Source organism: Anomalospiza imberbis, chromosome 1 (genome assembly GCF_031753505.1).
Source record: "Anomalospiza imberbis isolate Cuckoo-Finch-1a 21T00152 chromosome 1, ASM3175350v1, whole genome shotgun sequence".
NCBI lineage: Eukaryota > Metazoa > Chordata > Aves > Passeriformes > Viduidae > Anomalospiza > Anomalospiza imberbis.
This window is the reverse complement of record NC_089681.1, coordinates 123,030,246-123,052,944: the sequence shown is the minus strand read 5'-3', so window position 1 is coordinate 123,052,944 and position 22,699 is coordinate 123,030,246. Positions and strand designations below refer to the sequence as shown.

The following is a 22,699-nucleotide window of genomic DNA, read 5'->3' as shown; positions in this document are numbered from 1 at the left end:
CCCCATCTCCACCCAATTTGTGGACATCTTGCAATGATTTTTTGGGGGAGTGGAAGAACATCTGCCTCCCAGAATTCAGCATCAAAGTATGTGAATGATTCTCTCTGACACACTATTGTTTTGTATCTTGTCATTACTATGTTTATATATAGCTGTTCTCTCCTATGCAGGCAGATGTTGTAACGGCCCATAAGAAAATGCAATTGCTTAATATTCAGAGTGGTTGATGTTGGCTATGAACAGATACACCAATTTAGTGTAGTCCCAAAAAGTACCAATCTCTACATATTTTCTACACAGAATAGATAGAATCCCTAAGATCACACTGATCTGTGTGCATAGCTGTAAGGAGTTTACAGACGAATCTGAGAAATGTCTCTAAACATGTTGAAGCTCATTCTCCTTAAATGAGTATTCCTGCTTCCTGGTCCTATTTTTTTTTTACATCAGCTTCATTGTTCTGATTAGCTAAATATAAACTTCCATACTCTGCATAAAGTCTACTATCAACAGATGATTAAATTAACTATATATGTAATACAAACACCCCACCTTCCCCAAAAAAGTGTGTCATTCTTGCAATAAATTTCCACAGGTATAGCAGATCTTGAGGAAATTGTAAGATAATATAAATGATCAGCAGAAAAAAAAAGTGCATTTTTAAAATAAGATTCTTAAAAAGCTATCCCTTAATTTTGAATTAGTGATCAGACTTTGCCATTCCACTCACATATGAAGGATTCCTGCAGAATAGCATTCTAACATGTCCTGCTCTTTTTTCAGCTGTTTGTAGCTATTTCCTCTCACAAGGTTCTTGACTTCCCTGGACTGGTGGCATTGATGAGCAACACTCTGGTATTCCTCACATTCATGCTGACAACTCCTTAACCATTGTATCATCTTACCAGGGCTGTTTGTTCACATATCTGACATAGAACCTGGTCAGAATCTCCTACCTACCACTCCTCTTCTGCTTCCATTTTTGGTTGTTTCTCTTCCAGATCGTGGAAGAGTAAAGCTTTTTAAATGTTCCTGTTACCTTTCTTGCTTTAGCAGATATATTTCAAGTGTTCAATGCTTTGAGTATTTCTGCCTTTATATATTGTGGTTGCATTACTTTGTACAAAACACATGACAGGACACTACAAGATGCTTTGTGTAAAGACAAAAAAACCCCTTTGAGATCTTTGTGCATTTCACAATATGTCAAAAACTAGTATTACAAAAGTCAGTCTCAGCCTACTCAGATTAAAGGAAAATTGTAGTCTACCTGACTTCCTGATACTCTTATTCTTTTAAAAGGTACTGCTCCAGGGAACACTTGACTTCTGGTAAGTGAAGTCTTTCCCTCACCCACCTCCTCCCAGGCTTGCAGGATCATACTCCCCATTTGTTTCTATTTAAATTAAGAAGTGGAACAGAAACATGAAACTACCTTAAGCAAAAATGAACAAATATGGTCTAAGGAATCTATCCCTTATATGCTATCTTTGGAAAGGATGGATTTTCAATTACCACTTAAACTTTCCTGATTTTCCTTGGGATTGATAAAAATAGAAAAGAAACAGATATTTTTAAAGATCAGGAATTTGTTATAACAGAATAAAAATAAGTTTTAAAAATTCAATTGGCTGATTTTGTCCCAGATAGTTCAGAATTGAAATAAACAATGGATTCTGCCATTTTTTACAACTATTCCCGAGGTTTTACTAGTTATTAGAGATTTGTATTTTTGGTTTTAAATTTTCTAATTCGTCCATTTACTGTGGTTCATTACATTGTTGAGGAAAAGAGAGCTCACAAATTAGGATATACCAGAACTATGAGTAGTGATGCAACATCACATTTATCCCCTTAACAAATTTATACATCCTTTTACCTAAAATCCCAAGGAAAACCCCTGGCTAACATAAAGCCTCCCACCTGCAAGACCCTGACACAATAAATACAGTTCTTTCTCCCCTTGCAGTTGCTTGCATTAGTCACTTGTCTACCCTGAGCCAGATACACATTGTACAAATAAAAGTTGTAACTTTTATAAATGTTATAAATCTTAGAAATTGCATAAATTTGAAAGTTAACAGTTATGAAGTCAGAAGTCTTGACATCGTAACAGTTAAATCAGAAAGTAATATATATCTGAATAAAGATCTGTTTGGAATACATGTTTTAGGCAACAGGGAAGATGTAAGACCAAAAACTAAATTAAATGCATCACAATGAAATGCAGATGAACAACCTGTCTGAATTCCTCAAAATCTGTCCTGGATTTTCAGTGCCAAATGAAAAGGGGATTCCCTGTAGTACACATACATTTTAAGATATTATTGTAAATCAATCTTTGGTATTTGTATATAAAATTAATTAGAGGAGATTCAACAGGACACATATTTTTCCCCAGATCATTACTATACTTTTTTTATTTGAGCTAGAAATGGAAAATGTTTTCTAAGGAAATTACTTAATTTGGTAAAGATCATACAAATATATTTTTTCATGTATTAATAATGTTAATACCTTACTCTGTTCTACTTCTAGATAAATTTAAAGCAGCAATCAAAGGAGAAGGACCTCTAGTCTGCTCTTCCCAGATTGCTACCAGACAAGAGACAAAAAAGAAAAAGACTGCTGATAGCAAACCTGTAAGGGTCAGATAACTAACGTTTAACTGAATTTCACAACTTTGTGGTAAATATGTTTAGAGATCTTACATTCACAAACACATCTGGAAGTCAACACTCTAAACCTATCTACTCACATCCGATGGTGCATTTACATAGAGATGGAGTTTGAAAGCAGTATTCCACATTACCCACTGTGAAACTGAAAAGCCTGTGTTACTCGAAGCACTAATTCGAATGGATGGTTTCTTTCCAAGGAATGCATGTTTGACTGTTGTTTTTCCCCACACTGTTGTTGCATAAAGGTCACAACTGTATAAAATACACAGCCATAGGATCATGATCCCAGGCAGAGTCAGCCAAAACAAATTCCACTCCCAGCTTCATGAATGACTTGCAACATGAGTAACAAAATTATTTTCTCTTCTTTATTCATCTGTACAATGGTACTTACCTTCACCAGGCTATGGGAATTGATTAGGGATACGTTAATATTTAGAAAGCATCATAAGCTGCATCCATGCCTATAAAAATCTGTCCTACGGTAGCTTGAGTAGGTTTTTCAGGACAACGATTATCTGTCTTTTTTTATTTGTTTGTACAGTTCCCAGAACAATAGGGTCTTAATCCTTGACTTGGACAGCTAGACACCATTGAAACATAAATTATTAGGAAACAATATGAGTTGAGAGATTTTAGCAAAGTGTTATACTTCCCAAGGGTCCAGGCACAGAGCATTAAAATGACCAGAATTTAGCCAAAGCAAAGGAAACTGGGGGCAAGAAACCATAGCCTTGGTTGCTTCTAACAACTTTGGTGGCTTGTTCTTGAAAGAGCAGGGATACAAAAAAGAAGACTGATGGAATGCATATGTGAGAAAAAAACTCTATTCAGAGGAGCATAGGAACTGCAATTATAGTTGTCTTCTGAGTGAGGCATTTAGGACAAGAGCTTTTTATGTATTTGCCAGCTCTACTGTATTTGCAAATTATAAGCAAACACAGTAGAAAAAGTACTGGGTAGTTTGGGGGGTGGAGGGGAAGGTGGTTGCAAGAAACAGCACATAAACATCAAATTTGCTGAAAGAGATACACATCAAAAAGGGCTGTATAACCAACAGTAGCAGTTGTCTCTTGAGATGTGTTCTTATGCACATAGAGGATACATTTCTTATGATTATACTCACTACATTCAAGGCAGAATGTCAGAAGTATCAGCTGTGTGTCATATACTAAGAACAACCTCCTGCCTCCTATCAGAAGCAAAAAGGTTGAAGCTAGTTCAATCACTTGAGTAGCTCTTAATTTTGGATAGTCCTTCATCTTCAGCATTTAATATCTTCAAGTATCAAGCATAAAGTGTATGACATAGAATTTGTGCCAACATTTCTAAGGAAAACAATTACTGAACAATTAAGTAACAGCTTCTTCATTGCCTGTCCTCACATTTTTCTGTTGTTAGTGACTTCTAAGCTTTGTACTCTCTGAAAGTGAGTATCAGAAACTTGGGCTTGTTTAGAATTGAAAGACTGACGGGAAGCATGACTGTCAGCATGAACATGAAAAATAATTCCTTCCAAGTGACAAATGAAGAAATGCTCTGCTTCCAGTCAGTCTGGAAGATACCTGGACAGGCAATTTCCACAAGGTGATGAATGAAAAGGAAGTAGTGCTGAGACGAAAGGCTGGAATGTTTCCAGTAAACTGTGAATGCAGGGTGGGGCAAAGGAAAGCAGTCTTCAGGGCAAATTAAGGCAAAAGAGCCAGGGTTTAATAAATTACCCACAATTTTAATTTTCCTGAATAAAGTTAATTTCAAAGTGATATATTAGGAAAAAATGAAAAATTACAACAGAGACAAGTAAACATTCTTTTCAGCCACTAATCAAAATATGTATAATACACATGCAACAAGAAACAGAATAAACATTTAACTAGATGTAGCAAGTTATATTATCTCAGTATTTTAGAACAGCCTGTATCCCACTAAATTACTATAAAATGTCATTAGTACACCATGCATCCAAAACTCTCTGATACCCTCAGTCAACAATACATACTTTATACAGACACCTAACTTGAAACATATAAACCCACTTATTTAAGTAATTTATTTAATGCACAATAAAAAAAAAAAGCAAATTTGTCTTTCCAGCCATTTAGACCCATCTCCCCCTCTCGTAGTTAAAAGTTAACTAATCAAAAAATTGAATAAATTAGAATGATAAGGCTTTTTTAAAAGACTCAGAAGTAATATGCATACAGTCTGATGTAATCTGAAATCTGAATAGATCTGAAGCTCTATTCTTGAAAGAAGAGAAATAAAGTTATCTTTTTTTTTTCTTTTTACATGAAGTAAATGCAAAAAGGTCTTAGAAAGCCTTAATATCTTACCTGTTGGTATGCTTCATAGATTATATCAAACAAGAAAGCCTGAGGCATTTCACTCGCTCTGTACCTGGCACGTTCCAGTGAGTGGTCCAAGCAGCCATCAGCAGCAGAGGCAATAACAGTAGAAACTAAAGGACGAATTGCTCCTGCTGCCTGTGGAACAAAACACAACAAGAGACCTAAATGTTATCAATATTATTTTATATCACAAAGCTTTTGTCGAAAAATCTTGAAAATTATCTTTTTTCCTTTATCTTTTCTATTTCTCATAATCCGTAAGTCATACTACTTAGTCTGTTTGAGACTTTCAAGATTAATGTAGCAATCGAAGATTATATAAGAACACTTCAAGGGACAATTTGCCAAAAAAAGAAAGAAATCTATGTCCTTCATAAACATCTACTGCAAATACATGTACAGATCTAAGATGTTCATTCTTCAGACTTTCTTCTTTATACATTGTAGGCAGTTTCTGTGAGGACAGGTCTAGGTCTATTCAGACAGCAAACAGCAGCAGACACATCTGAGAAGTCCTGACAATCCACAACACCTATTGCTCTCCCAGATCTCAATTTGATCTGAATGGGTCAGAACTAGCTACAAGGAAAGTTTCAGGAAACTGAGCTTGCTCCTCTGTGATGAATTCACCCTGTGAAATACTGAGTAACCACACTTACCAGTGAAATCAGAGGGAAGACAGCAGATGCATCTGAAAGTACTCAATATCCAGCAACACTGCTGCAGAACAGATATTTAAATACCTATATTTCAATTTTAGTTTTGCTTTGGTTTGAAACCAATTAAACATATACCTTTGATTTTTTTCATCAATATATAGCATTAAAGATCTGTGGCATCTCTGAAACAGAACTCTCCTACGTAGCTTTAGGCATTTTGATAGCAGAAAGTCACCCACACTTCATCAGTAACTTATCAAATGCTCACGTGCTTTGGATGCAGCTTAAGACAATTGGGACAACAGTGCTCCATACAATATTGAAGAAAAGAATGCAATGGTAGGATACTGCTTACCAAGTCACAGGGCAAAAAAGCATGCTCTCCATCAGTGCTAACGACTGAGAACTTTATCTTTACACTATACTGCTTATTACGAATTTTTAAGATGAATTAAAAATGAACAATTGATGCTGTTTGAAAATATGTGGAATTATCCAACATCTTAAAGCAGTATACCTAGAAAATCATTCCCAGTGTTGAATTTTGACACTTTTTACTGCAGCCACAGAATTTCTGAGGTTTAGTGAATTTTGATACAGAAAAAAATAGGTCCCTTATCACATATGAGCAATTTTACTTATCATTGTTGGCAAATCCTGCCATAATACATAAGTCCTGTCCATTCTTAGAAGATTTCTGACCTCAGATAATCATAAAATGGCAGAAGTCAAAAAAGGTTTTGCCCTCTCAGAAGAGAAAGAACAAGTTCTCTTCCCTCCCCCTTTTATACTACTAAAAAATAAAACAAAGGTGAACACAGTTAGCATGTTGAGCACTTTATGAACTCCAAACTACAGTTTCTCAGTTCATTTTTTTACAGAATGAATACAGAGAGGTGAATCAATTTCTCATGCCCAAAAAGTTCTGATATGCATGACCAACCAGGGCAGGGTGAAGGAAGAGAAAAGATTCAAAAGATACATGTGAGAAGAGAAATATCTGAACTACTTTCTCAAAATCTGAAAAGCACTTTTCCTTTCTAATACATGGAAAGAGATACCTACACAAAAACTACATGCAGCAAAACACTATCATCCAAAGGCAAAATTGATACTGAAAGGTCAGTAAAAAGCATGCTATCACAAAAGAACTGTTTGTAAAGAATCTCAAGAAGTCATCTAGGCCACCTTTCTGTCCTAGCCAGGATAAATTTTATTTCTGTAATAGAAAAGACAAACTGAGAAAACTAAACACCACTATAATTTTAGTAATATGTCAGTGTATTAAATGAGGTGTAAATTTAACAGATGTACTTAGAGCAAAAGCTGTGCATAGCAGAAGTAGAGAGACTAAATTATCTGCAACTTGTCCCCTCTCTATTTCGTATGATTCAAGGACATGGATTATTACATCTATATCCCAGCTGCTGGGCATTTGGACTATGTTATTTTGCTCTGCCGTCATATTTTAATTGGTCTCTCACACACACACACACACAATTATAAAATTAGAAGGTCATGGGAAAAGAGAGAGAGCAGCATGCTACCCACAGTTTTTCTGTAATTAGCTATATATTTGAATTTTTTTTTTTAAACAGTTACCATTCCAGAAAGCCACTTAGCAAAAGAGGGTTCCTTAGGCTGATCCAATATTTTATTACGGTTTTTAACAATCCTGTCATGTTACATATTCAGCATAAAACAGGCTGGAAGAATACAATGTGACTTGCGTAACCAAATCTCACAAGTGAAACATGCACTCTGAGGAACAAAAAAATAAACTGCAATTCTAAATAAAATTGAATACTCAGAATTATGTTCTTAAAAGAACTCTGAAACACATTGTTTTCTTGCCATCTGGTTTATTGCACAATAAAAAATTATGAATATCTGTATTGGTATCTTTGTGACAATGCTGAACCACAACTCCTGCTCTGCTGAGGCCTAGCTCTTCCAAACAATTCAGAATGACCTAATTTCTACTAAATCCAAACGCAATATTTTTTTAAAACTTTGCAATTAACTTCTCAAGTAAATGAAAGCCTCACGGCACTTAACATTTAACAAGTGCATTTTTCAAACAACTACAGTTTTCTTTTACAATACCCCATAACTGAGTCCAGTGTGGCAGGGTGAGTTTTTCCCTTTTCTTCCTGCCACTTCGATAGGAAATCACAAGATGGGCACAATAAAATTTTTTTCTGCAGCAGGTCCACTCAAACTATACCTGACACTGAGAACATGAAATCTAATACAAAGAATAAGATTCATGGCTGACTTCTGATCATGCAAAGGAGAAATTCTGTGTATGCAGAAACAGGATAATAAGCCATCATTTGATTTAAAAAGAAAGCCCCAACTTTTACTCCACCAAAGGACAACTCAGTCCATGACTGAAAGCATAATGGAGAGCTCTGGTACTTTTTAACACCAAGAAGTTTCAACTGCTCAGAAAACCTTCATATGATAAAGAGCTGCAGTCGAAAACCCCAAAAGGTGAGCTTGAGCATATTTTCTAAGGTGCAGCACTGAGTCAAAACCTTAAAATCCTGAGACAAGATACAGAAACTGATTCAGTTTTCCTCGCTACTGGCTCACTTTCCACAGGACCTTTCTCTGTCTCACAAACACACACAGGCTCTCTCAACCAGATGTGACCCAACACAGAGCTGCATTTACCACCTCAGTGACACAGGAACTAGATTAATTCCTAAGGCCACTTTCAGACTGTGTGAAATTGGGACCAAGCAAGGGAAAACACTGGCCTGTGGCCCTCCACTGCTTTCATAAGGCTCAAGAGAGCTGAGTCCCAAACACAGGAAACTGCATGTGCAGTACTGCTGGCAACATCCCTGAGCCGGTATATGCCAGCAGAGCTGCCAAACCCATGCTGGCTTACACAGACCTCACCACACGTGCTTCTGCTTCCAAAACTGGCAAATTCATTCATGGTCTAGGCATAACATTTGGCATGTGAAATCTAAAGAATTGAGCTGTGAGTTTTGTCTTACATATAGGCCAAAGAAGGGCATGCTTTCAAGATGTATGGCTCATTCTGCAGTACTTCTTTCTAGTTAGCACAAACCTCCCCCGACTCTGAAAAGTACAAAGCCTTTCTGAATTCCACCTAGCAGCCTGGCAATGAACTGGATGGAAATTTAGGAATTTAAGACAGGGCTACAGACTACATTTTTTCATTCAGAAACTTAAATATTAGGGCACAGCAGGGACAATAATACAATAAGGCAGTATTGTAGCTAAAGGACTTTTGTCCCTGATAATTGTGAGGTGTAAATGAAGAACACAATCATTCAGCTAGTCCACATCAATTCAGTTACAACAGCAAACATTTTAATCTTTGCAAGGAATTTCCATGTTGGTTTTTGCAGTTATAAATGTGAAACAAAAAATTATTTCCATATTAGTAAAAAAGAGTATATACTGAGTTTCAGGTATTTGAATTTTATTTGTTCTAATTTGAGAAGCATTGACTTGCTCTTTATGTCAGGAATGCACAAGTATTTGGCCCGTCTCTCAGGCAAGGTTCAGACATGAACGTAAAAAGTAATAAAACAAAGAAAACCTATCCCCATTTAAAATTATAAGTACTTGCTAATGTCACTGTAATTCTAAAAATCTTTTTTGCACTTCGAATTACCATAGCACAAAACACAAATCCTGTGAGTCTAAAGCAAGTGCCTGGGTCTTACACTGATATTTCCCCACTCAAGAGTACTTGTCTTCCAATTTGTAATAATTTTAAGCCAGACCTCAAGTAGATTTGCTTTCAAATTCATACAGAAATTACATCATATGCCCTTCCTGTATGTGAAGTGGATACTCAACAGATAGTTAAACTGAATTTATTTAAATGTCCACTTTACAGCCCTCAAGCCACCCTACTTCAAACACATTCAAGAACTAACTTTGGCATGTCCAGGAAATACATTTCTTTACCCCATTTTTGCACATTTTGTTAAATAAATCTGTTAAAGTATCCAAATATGAGTGACCAAGCTCTTAAAATACTGCTTCATAGCATAACAGACATTGAAAAAAATACCACTAACTGGTTCTTTTTCTTTTGCAGACAAAATATTGGAAGAAAAAACAACCTTCTAATCTATGACTTCCTTAAAACAATGCTAAAATGTCCTAAGAATGCAGAATTCTATCAACTTCAGGACAAGTGGCAGAGTCAAGTCCCTCAGAAGCAAGCTCATCTATTGATCTGGTGAAACTTAACCTGCTTGAGATGCTTTTAGAAACAAGGTGTCTTTTATGACCCATTTTAAACTGCACATATCAAAAATATTTACAAAAAGGTTCTAAGCCTTGTGTTTATTTTTTTGCATAACTGCCTATACCACAACATGCATTCAAGAATTAAAGATTCAGTGGTGACTGAAAAAGGTAAAGAATGAAGTGCATGAGGAAGGTCAGTTTATCAAAGCATCACAAGTGTTTCCAGTGAATCCAAGGTGTACTAACCCACCTTTTCACTAAACAGTAACATATTGTTCTCAGTTTATCATACTTCCACTCTAACAAGATGTTGTTTAGATGTGTGTATTCAGTGAATCTATAACCAGGGTGAGCTTTAGGATCAGACAACATAATCAGTTCAAGGACTGCTGAATCAAAAAAGTATTAATGACATCTTTTATTACAAAATGAAATATGAATTTTTAGATCGCATAAGCTGACATACAACATAACAACTTGGCTAACATACTGCAGTATAGCTTGCTTTTACTGAATATTCATAAATAATTAAAATCCTCATTTTATTTCTAGTAAAGTAATATTAGGTAGTAAAATCCAAACAGAACCCATTAAAATTTTCATAAGGATTAGGGAGGGAGATGGAGCTTTTATCACAAGCAACAAACTATCCAGCTTACAGATATCTAAAATACAGCGTAGTATTTACTGCACTGTTGAGAGACCAACACTCCCCACCTATAGCACAACACACCAAGAACAAGTTACCAAAGAGCCCAAAGCTCCAAAAGAGCATGAAAACCAACACACATTGCTGATTTGGTCATTTTGGGTAGCCAGTGCTGTAACAGAACAATGGTAAATTGCTGCAAATCTCAACAAGTTGAATGACATGGACTAGGAAGGAAAAAAAAAGTTGTAGTGGCACAAAATCCTTACAAAAATGTCAGAACTACAATTCCTTTTGTTTTAGAACAGTGTGGTAACAAGTTCAGACAACCACAGATCCTCCAGGCTGGCCTACTAAAACAAAAATATGCTATGTCTTTGGCATACTTACCTTGTCCCCAGTAAGCCCCAAGTACTAGTGCAGACCCATAAAGTCCACTCACACAGCCAGTCTGGAACCCTTAACTTCAAGAGAGTGGGAATGACAGCTTACAACTTTACAGAGCCTAGTCATAAATGAGCAAAGCCTTCCATCTCTCTAGCATGACTTCTTTTCACTTTTGAATTGCACCAACAATACTTTTCTTCTCCATTCACAGCCTCTGTCTCCTCTGAAATTCATTTTCCCTATGCTATCTTCTCAGCTGTCTAGTAGCATTAAGTAAGTGTATATTTTATGTTTTATTTCTTTAGTACTTTAATAATCCCAACTAACAATTCAATGTTATAATATTACTTAGGAATATATGAGACATAGAAAAAACAAGCCTTTGAGTGCTAAGTTCAAAACAATGTTCCTATTCTTAAGCTTTTACATGTTTTCTCAATATTCATATCTATCAATTTTAATTCTTTATTCAGACTTGTTTTCAACTCTGACAAGCAAAATAGAACTGAAGCAAGACTCACAAATAATTTAGCCACCCTGCCTTAGAAAAAATAAACTTGGATTGCATATATACACTGAAAATAGAAGTACATTAGAAATACATTTTCATAATTTCAAACAAACTAACTTCTTTGAAACTGCGTGCTGGAGATGGTGGGGCTTGTCACACTTAGTAGGAGAACTATATCCATCTTGGAACACCATTAAAGTCAGTTTTATAACTGTGAACTTGGTAAACATACAAGCAATTTTATCTTGCTTTTCCACGAAGACAAAGATTGTATTAGAACACTGGTGAACTATATAACAATAACAATCAATGTTAATTTAGACAAGCTAGGGATCTAACAGTTTACAAATATGTCCTGGTATGGTTTTTGTTGGGTGAAAGACTATTTATATGTTTCCAAACACTACCTTCTCATAAGGATTTCAGTCTAAATTAGGTCTGGCTATGAACCAGCAAAAGAAGCTCAGAATAACTATGATTAATTTCTTCTCATTTTTTTCCATCAAACTGTTTCCACATGTTACTACAGGGAGAGTATTCTTTTACACAGATCAAACTACTTTCCAGGAAGGGCATTCACAGCCATCTACAGTATGAAAAAAAATACAGAAATAAACACAGTATCTCTGATACATGAAACAGGTAGAAACCTGCATTTCTATTCAGACATTTGTATTCAAACTAATTGTATCTACAGTAATCAACATACTTCAGACACACTCAGTAATTACCATTTAATTTAGAAGAACTGTCTCTACTGAAAGATTTCCTATTTCAAGTTTATCAAATAGAATCTTCAAAGCAAAATAAAGCAAAATTCAAAAAGTTAATTATAAGATTAAAAATATTTCACATATTTAAGAGGATGTTCTTTTCAGATTCCTTCTATATCTATTAAAACAAAGGCATATAACCTTTTTTGTAAAATAAAACAATTAGAGAATTACTTCTAATAAACGTTTAAGGTATTGCATTAAAATACCATATTTTAACCTTATCTTCTTATGTTTCTTTTTTCCCTTTTCATTTTCTGTATTTTGTATCCAGCTCTTCTCTAGGACTACTTCTTTTTTTTCTATAACCAAAATTCTTAATCTATGAGAGGTTTTATGATTCCAGTGCAGAGATGGAAGATTTAGGGTATTTCCTCTTCCAATCTATAGAAATCCCAACAAAACAACTCTAATTCAAGGGACAAGATTGAGGCAGAAACAGTTGTGGCACAAACCATAAGCCACCACACACGCCTATACAGAAGTGCCATTGAAAACAACTATTCAACTACGCGAGCAAAGTTTTCCAAACTTAGGTGTGAATGCTTGTTCAAGCCCAAACTAGCCACGCTTCTAAACTGAACTAATACAAGCCTGCACATAGTCCTCAGAGTTCATAACCTCATTCTGCACCCAGAACCCACCTACTTTCTGGATAGCAAGGCAAGGCAAGGCAAGGCAGCAACTTGGTTGCATGGTTTCAACTCAAATCAGCAACCATCTGCCCCCATAACTCATTCTGTAAATGTCATGTACAAAAGACCCCCCCCCCCCCAAACCAGCTGCACACTTCTCTTGAAGGACCACATACAGCATGGAGTCAGTCAGGACTACAGGACAAGCAAGATGACTCAGTAAAGAACAGCACACCACAATAAAGGTAGAAGTGCTCATTAGCATGCAGAAACATAAATTTGAGTCCAGGGCATAGCATACTTTCACCCACACTCACACCCAGACTCTCCCATGTAGCATAGACATAACTTATGTGACTGTGCTGTGGGGGCCAGGATTCCTTCTACCTATTCCTTCTACTGACAAACAAGCACAATCTGCAACCTGAGCTGTGTATCCATTAGAAATTAAGTCTGAAGAAAAAGGATTATCTTATTTCTGCAAGGCTATCCTCTTTAACAAAAAGAATAATTCTTAAATTACTTTATTTTTAATTTTGTTGGGTAAAAGAAAAAAACCAAAACACAAAATTCGTAATATTATGGCTATGGCATGTTTGATTCTCATTAGTGAGCACTAGAATTTCTTTTATGTAGGCAGTATCACCAGGCAGTGCAATTTCAGCTATCTTGACACATTTGCACTGGCAGCTTTTAATTGCCCAAGGACAGAACTGGTTGAAATGTTAAACAAGCCTAGTCTTACACAGTTATTAAACCTAATCATCAGCCAGACAAAAAGAAGGTTAATTAGAACACATGTCAGGAGTTTTGAACACTAGGCAAAAAAGGCTTGTATGCTAAACTTCACCTAATTTCCTTAAAGTCTGTTTACCCAGCTGGTTAAAAGAAACAGTCAAACTCACTAAAATTGGGCACATGTTAATCTTAAACCAACACCAGGAAGGAAGAAGTTATAATTGTGTTTATTCCTAGCTGAAAGAGAGGGGATGTTTAATCAGAAATTTAATATACACTTTGATCCAATGTTAATGAGCTGACACTATGTTGTACATTGAAATGACTTCAAAGACATAGGATGCCTTAAACAAATGTAATGTATATTTATTACACTGTTTAGAAAAAGAAAACATTTCTTCTAATGAGGTCACCTTTATCAGAATATACTATCTGAGTAACTGGGGATAGCACATGTACATCAAGACATGTCAGAGCCCCAATTAGCTAAAGCAAACTAAGGAAGATAACAGCAACTGTTACTCAAAAATTAAGATCACACATGCTCTTTTTTGCTTTACATAATTTCTGTTCTTTTGTATTTAAAGCATTTACTTCTAAGCATCAGTAAATATTGTTTTGGCCTGATCAACCACATGCTAAATTCTAAAAGTTATTCTGTGGAACAAATAAGATTTCTCAGAGAAAATAGAAAAGATTCCCCTCAAAAAGACAGAACAATAGGAATACGTAAATAAAAAAAATATATATAGATGTTTAAAGTAGAGGAAAGAAGCAGAACTAAATGTATCACAGGCCGCAATTTTTCAACACAGCATTGAAAACAAACTCAAAAATGTACCATAAGTGGAAAAGAAGCAAAACCAAGTACATATGCACTCAGGAAAAGGGAAGACTGGTACTGCAAACAACAACACAGCATTTACTTGAACATTTGATTTCATATCAAAATTGGATTTTTTTAAACACAGACTGAAAGTAAGTCATAAGAATATCATTTATTTTGACTGCATAGCATTACCTTGCATTAACAAGCAACAAAGCACAACTTACAGTCAGCAAGACATCTTTCATACCCCAAATACTGATTTACATTGCAAAAAGCAATCAGTGAGCATGCACTCTGCCACAAAGGGTTTTGCATATTACAGTAAATCAATATAAGGACGAGTTAGCGCTTGTATTCAGTGAAGCAGAAATCTTGATGCAACTGCCACAGGAGTTGAAATTGTTTTTAGGGGGTTTATATATTAAGAAGAATATTTTACCTCCAGACAGCATACATCGTTACAAAATCAACATCATGATGTGAAGGCTACTGATCCACTGCCCATCATTTAACACATGATTTGCATCATTTTATAAAGAAGAAAAAAAGTCTCAATGTGTTGTAGGAAGACTCTTGCACAATTTAATCAACCAAATGCAAAACTGCAATGTTTAATTAATAACTCTTTTCCCACGCATACAGTCCTGAGCAACCAAACCCCACAGGCACTAGAGTTTGTGGTCACACAGTGCTCTAAGCAGCTCTGCACATGCTTATCAAATGTCTTTGCCTCATGAACTTGCTCAGCTGCTTCTCTCAGAACTGCTTGTGCCTCTCCTTGCAGCAAACCTTGGACTCAAGTTTCTTTCCTTTACAGTCCATTAAATTCAAAATTTGAAGACACCTCTTTATACAGGCTTCATCTAACACTTTCTGTTATCAAGAGCTTTTATAATATGGATCACTACACCTTACCATGTCAGTTTGGCTCATATAGTGACTTTAATACAAGTATGTGTGGATTTGATACCTCACTAATTTTCTCCTACATGCTCCAGGGCTCCTCAGGGCAGTTTTAGTTCTTTTTGTACTACAGCCCACTTACTTCATGGAAACAGGAGGATAAGCACAGAACCAGTCCAGCAAACTATTACAGCATATGAAACAGGCCAAATTGGCTTTCAGAAGCTTCACCTAACCTGCAGGGCTGGTGTTGTCTTTGCCACAACCACTCAGATTAAAAACTCAGCCAAAATGCAGCTGGGAACATTTCTGCTTCAAAACTCAGATAATCTATCTTTTCAATGCAATATTTGGTGAAAAGGAGTAAAATTTATATGCCTAGTCTTTAGTCAGAGAGGTATGACTAAGAACCTCTTCCACATCTTGGCATGTAGGAGTTGCTAGAATGATCCAAGGCCTTATTCAGCTTCTCACACATGCTGGACAAGATTTCCCTTATTTTAAGGAACTATTCTTTAAACCTTTTATCTGCTGCAGGAAGGAGAAATCTGAGTACTAAACAGACTTATCTTTGCTAAAGGCTGCTTCATTTCCCAAATGTAATATTGTTTTCTCAGATAAAGCATATTGATTTTAACTAGCCACAAATAAACATCAGTACTATATATGTTGTTTCTCTAAAATCAAAGGGGGTACATTTTATAGACATTACATAAAAATTACCCCAACAACCATTTAAGTACAGGAAACTATGCTCAGAATTAATTTTCAGAATAAACTAACCCTTTCTCAAAAAGAAAAAAAAAAAAAAAGTAAGGAAAAAAAATGTGTGTAGACTTCCAGAAACTAAAAATTGCTGGATTAAGCACCTTTTAAAAATACTGGTTGTGGGTTCTATTAGTACAACACACAAATTATGCCAAGGAAAAAGGGAGATTGTAATTTGAGTTTGCGTTTCTGTCTATGATTTATGTATTTCAGTTGGGTGAGTTGCATCCTTCACAATAAATGTGATGAATCACCTAAAGCACTTAAATTGAGATTGGGAAATGACAGAGCTGTTTTCCCCCTACCAATGCCCTCCCACCATCAAACACTGCATCTTGTTAGGACTAAGACTACAAGTATTTACTAACAATGCATTAGTTCTCCATTCAACATGGAAAACAATTAACAACTTGGCTGAGAAGGTTTTCATTTCTACAGGACCAAAAATGCCATAAACTATGGAAACGTCACTATGCTTTCAATAGTTATCCATTAAAAAGGAAAAATTCATTATATTCCTGTTTTTTCTACAACAGCAAAACCACACTTCATTGCTTCACACATTCAGGGCTGCTAAGGAGCTCCTAATCTTTACAATAATTCAGAATCATAAAATATTTTGGGTTGCATGGGATGTTTAAGGGTCATGTAGTCCAACCCTGCTGCAATGAGCACAGATGTCTTAAACTCTGAGTGAGATCAGGTTGCTCAGCCTTGCTCAACTGGACCTTGACTGTTTCAAGGGATGGGGCATCACTGCTTTAGGAAAACTCTGTGTTTCACCACCCCCACTGTAAAAAAAATATTTGTCTCTATCTAGTCCGAATCTACTCTTTTTTAGTTTAAAATCATTACCACTTATCCTATTACAACAGACCCTGCTAAAAAGTTTTTTGCCATCTTTCATATAAACCCCCTTCAAATACTGAGAGGCCACAATAAAGTCTCTCTGAAGCTCTCTTGTCTGGGCTAATCGACCCTAACTCCCTCAGCCTTTCATCGCAGGAGATGTTCAATCCATCTGATCATTTCTGTGGCCCTCTACTGGACCTGCTCCAATAGGTCCACATCATTCTTGTGCTGAGGGCCCTAGTGCCAGATGCAGTATTCCAGGTGGGTTCCCATGAAAGCTGAGTAGAGGGACATAAATACCTCCCTGGACCTGCTGGCTGCAACTCTCCTGGCCCAGAATACAGTTGGCTTTCTGGCTGAAAGTGCATACTGTCAGCTCATGACCAGCTTTTCATCTACAAGTACCCACTTTTCTGAAGTGTCCTCTCAATCCTTTCATTCCCCAACTTTTACTGATACAAGAGCCTGCACTTGGCCATGTTGAACCTCAGTGTTCACACAGGACCACTGCTTGAGCTTGTCCAGCTCCCTGTGCATGGCATCCACCCCTCAAGCATATCAACAACTCCACTCACCTTGGTGTCATCTATATATTTGCTCAGGGTGCATCTAATCCCAATGTGCCTGTGTCAATTATGAAGGTAATAAAGAGTACTGGTCCTAGTATGGACCCCAGAGGGACACCACTCATCACTGATCTCCAGCTGGACATAGAGGTGTTAATCATTACCCTCTCGATGCAGCCATCCAACCAATTCCTCCTCCTCTGAACAGTCCACCCATCAAATGCTTCCTCCAACTTAGAGAGGAGATTGTGGATGACTGTGTCAAAGGCCTTAGGGAAGACCAGAGAGGCAACATCCATAGCTCTTCCTTGTGCCACTGATGTAGTCACTCCATCATAGAAAGCCACTAGGTTGGTTGAGCAGGACTTGCCCTTGGTAAAGCCATAATGGTGCCCTCTAATCCCCTCCCTGTCCTCCATGTGCCTTAGTAGGCTATGAGCATGTAGGTCTTAAAACATTATTTTATTCTTAAATTGATGAGTAACACCCCTACAACTCAATAATTATTTTTACACTGACATTAGTCACACTCCTGAAGTACAAAACTCATTCCATTCATGTCAAGATGGTAATAGTAATACGTCATCAGATTTTGATTCTGTTTTTGCACAGGGGTCTGACAGGACAGGAGTGAGAATCCTGCAAAGCACCAAACATGCAATGAAAGCAGAACTTCTGAGAACACAGGCAGAGGATAACTTCAGATGACCCAGTGTATAAATATGAATGAAAAACAATCTTGCCACTGTTGCAGCATTTGCAGCTAGCTAAAATCAGTCTTTGAATATAACAAAGAGGACCAAAACCATGTGTAAAATAGTCTATATATGACAAAACCATAGGAGACAAGAAAACAAAAAGATCCAAGAGCAAAAGTGCAAAGAAAGGTCAGAGGGGGCAGAACCACTCCAGCATTCTGTCCCCATTCAAGTACACCACACCAGATCATCTTATTTATCCACCCAAATCTTCCTTTACTGTCAGTGAAGAAAAATAGGCGGTTTTTGGTTTGCCACCCACCAAGTTTTGCTAATGTAACTCAGCAACCAAGATAGCAAAATCAGTGGGTGAAACAGGATCCACAGGGGTCCATGTTTTCTGCTCCAGCCTTCTGCTACAGTAAGAGTGATAATGGCAGCACGAGAGGAACAGACTGAGCACCACATGTAGTATTTTCTGTCCGGGGTATTACGTTGACCGACTGCCTCTGAGTAGGAGACCACGAGACTGAGTAGCACTGTACAGCTGCATTGGCATGTAAGCTTTGTTCAGGACCTTGCTAAAACTCAGAATAAAGAAATTATGTTAGACAGCTTCCAGAAACCAGCTTTTAAGAATGCCATTTTGACTTAGTCCTTTCAACATAAAATACTGTACTTTCAAATCTAGTTTATGTTAACTAGAGAAAAAAAAAAGTCTTTGGATGTGCCTACTTTTTGTAAACTCTCAATAGCAGAACTGACAAGTTCCCCCCCACCTTCCGGATTTCTTTTTCATGCAAGCACTTTTCATTTTAGTTATGTTGTTTAAAATGTAATGTTGGCAATGAGATATTGCTAGAGGCTTTGGACTGATGCCTTCTGAAGCTTCCACTTTTCCCAGTTTTTACTGGCTGCAAAGAATTTGTTTCTAGAAACATATAATTTTAATTGCAAAATTACCCCAAAAACATAAATGGAATTTAATTGGTTACAAAGTAATATTTTGACATAATCAAGGAGTTGTTTGGGGGGTTTAAGGCATAATTTATTAGTTCTGGTTAACATACACATTTTTATTCCCACAGGCAAATAACAAACTGATTAGTAAGTGCAATAAAGCAGCTTATTTGTCTGACAATTGGCAGCTAGAAGTGAATAACTTACTTGATCAATTGCCATTTTAAAGAACATTAAAGCTTCTCATAATTATGTTATCTATATGGTATGCAGACATATAACAATACAGCATTACCCCTATTAACACAAGTCATTTAATACGATGTTTCTGCCAGGTTTTGTACCTTTCTACATAATGCAAGAGGAAGTGTACTTTTTGTACTGAAAGATTGAAGAACTGACATCCTTTTAGATATGCAAAGAATTTTACCATAGGAAGAACTAAACATGATAACTGCTCTCAATCATTTTTTTCTGATATTCAAAACCATGCATACCAGTTTTGAGAAAGTCACAGCTTTCCATTTAGCTCTTCAGAATTCTGTAGTCCTCAAGTGGAAATAGCCACCTGTCTCTGGGAAGGTGGTTTTCCAATTTGTTACATAAAATGAAATTCTTCTCATGTTCCTTAATTCAATTATTTTGTCATATAATATCATAGCACCTAGCTTTTCGAGACTTTGAGCACACATCTCTCTGATGGCTGATGGCCCAGCCTTGCTGAAGCCAGTGGATCTCAACCAACACAGAAAGCCACCACACACATTTCAGACAAATGTTATGCAATGGAATAGACTATTATACACATACACAATCACCTTTCTGAGATCAAATGATACTTCAGTGATCCAGGTTAGGAAATATTTACCCGTCAGAAGTTCAGATGAACTAGAATACACTGACTTGAGAAGGTCCACGGAGACTGCCCTGGTTCCCCCTACTTTTTTTTACTTTAAACACACAACATTCAATTAAAAAGAAAACCAGGAGAAAAAATACTAAAATCACAAAACTTTCAAGAAAAATTGAACAAGTTAAATTCAAATGAGATATACCTTAACATGCAAAGACAACACAAACACATTCCGAAAAGTTATTCTCATTTCAACCCAAAACCAGTACAATTAACTCCATTCTTGTACCACTCTCAAAGAATCACATTTAAAACTGATTTTCAAAGAGGATTTATTTGTAAGTTTTTGGAAGAGAATCAATTCTGAAATGCTATTTTTTGCTGTATGAGAAAGAATTTTAAAAATATTTTTGACCTAACAGAGTTTAAGTTTCAATAACTGGAAATCTATGTTCTAGATGACTAGAAAACTATAGTGCAGAGTTTCTCTTTTATTGCCATTTCTTATTAAGCCTACCTAAAAAACTACAGGCCTACTAAGAAGAGGCTCAATATATTAGATATGCAACATAATGTTCTGAGAGACTTGATATAATTTGATTTTCATAATGATGCTTAATGCACCAATAATAAATATTTTAACAAGCTATATATTCCCCTATGAAGGCATAGGAGCACTAAGGAAACGCCACGGTTCATTCTTTGGACTCATTATTCCACTGTCAAAATTGTGAACCACCTGTTAATTATCTTTTACCATGTTTTCTGGAGAAGACAAGCAGTGGTACATTTTCCTAGTTTTCTAGTACCCAAAAAATCTGCTGTCACTAATGACTTCTACCTCAAACCATGTCCTTGAAGCAGGGAAGCATTATGCATGTCATTAATGGAGAATTCAAGAACAACTTCTTACATCTCTGACTTAGGCAGTTCATCTAACAGTTCCTCCTATTACTAGTCCATGCCTCTCCTATCTCCTTGCATAACACAAGTTCTTACCAACTCTTCCCCTTCATATATCACTTACTGTCTCAGATTTCTTTTTTGTTTCTGTGAGTAATCTAAGTCATCAGATGCAGTGTTAAACAGGAGAATATCCAACCTACAGCTGGAGGCTTCCCACTCACCCTGTTTTCCAGCAGTCTGCAATGCTTATAGGTTCTAGAACACTTCAGCATTAATACAGAAACAGCTCTTTTGCTGCTTATTCAGGACTTGCATATAAGTTTGAGATGAAAGCACAAAGTCTTCAAGTCAGCCAATGCAGAACACACACTTTGGCTATTATTAGTAAACAGAACTGCTCTAGCATTAGGTGATAATTCTGCATGGAAAAAGAGGTAAACTATCTTTACATAACCTACCTTTCAACTAACACAAATTGCTGATTGATTTAATTGCTTACTGACAGTCTCCAAGGCAACAATTATTCCTTGTATCAAATAATACCTGCAGCACTTTAAAAAGTCAACCTCCCCCACCTAACCTCTCTGCATAATAGGGAATCTGGATCTGTTCTACTTTAAAAAAAACTCATCACACATTAATAAAATTGCTAGGAAATTCCTGATTTATCAATCATGATTTTAAGCTGTACAATATAAAGCACATTACAGAGTTTCATTGCTATATAGTACATACCCCATGTTCTTTAGCAGCCATAACCACTTTTGAAACAATATCTTCTTCAAAAAAAGGCCTCACTGCATCATGGATAATCACTACTTCTGGCTTCTGGACCAAATGGCTGGAAAATTCATTCTCTGCAAACACTTTCAGTCCATTGAATATCGACCGGTGACGAGTTATTCCACCTTCAACTACTGTAACTCTTTTGTGGCCATATTTTTCAACGATAGTCTTCATTGTTTCAATATTTTCAGGAGAGACCACCACAATAATGTCAGATATCCAACTTATCCTAGAAAAATCGGTACAAAACCAGAGAAAGTAGACATGAATGACTAAATAAAAGTGGAGATATATGAAAAAAAAGAAATTTATAACAACAAAAAAAAATCAACATGGCTAAATAAAGCACTTCTTGATATAACCAAGTCCATGTTTTTGTACTCTACTCCTTAAGGGAGAGCTATAACAGAAGATTTATACCAATGACACTGGAGTTCTGGGAAGGGACTTGCTTCCAACAACCACTTTGCAGAGGGGCATATTCTGGTAACTCTTCAAAAGCCTTGAAAACATTTCTTACTAAAGCACCATTCCTAACTTCAAACAGAACTTCTAAATCAAACAGGGACAGTTTGCTAATCAGTTTCTAACAAACTGGTAAATCCTGTGGCCTGGAATACTCCATGTTCCAGTGAAGCACACGGTATGCAAGGGAATAAGACAATCAAGAAAAAGTCTGAAACAAAGACCACTATCAAGACAGGCATTAGCAGTAATTGACTGAATGGTAATGAATGAAAACTGTAACACTTTAATATTGACATGAAACATTACACTGGTAGTTTGAAAAAAATAGATATTTATAAACACAAAGGTTTCTGCTGTAGGAAGCTATAAAAACGTAAAAACATAGCTGTGCTAGTTAGTACCACCATATCAAAAATACATTTTTAGAGAGCTCCAAGATTTTACTGTTGGTATCAGTCTTGCTTAGAACTGAGGGGCTGTGTGG

General features: G+C 36.3%; 1 protein-coding gene across 1 annotated transcript in view; it reads right to left on the bottom strand.

The window, feature by feature from the left end:
* Positions 1–22,699, bottom strand: part of CRPPA (CDP-L-ribitol pyrophosphorylase A) — a 106,030-nt gene that overhangs the window by 76,834 nt on the left and 6,497 nt on the right. Inside the window, exons 2-3 of the mRNA XM_068209829.1 lie at positions 21,697–21,976; positions 5,015–5,164 (exon numbers count right to left, since the gene is read on the bottom strand). Of these exons, the coding sequence (XP_068065930.1) occupies positions 5,015–5,164; positions 21,697–21,976 (430 nt within the window). The remainder of the gene's footprint in view (positions 1–5,014; positions 5,165–21,696; positions 21,977–22,699) is intronic.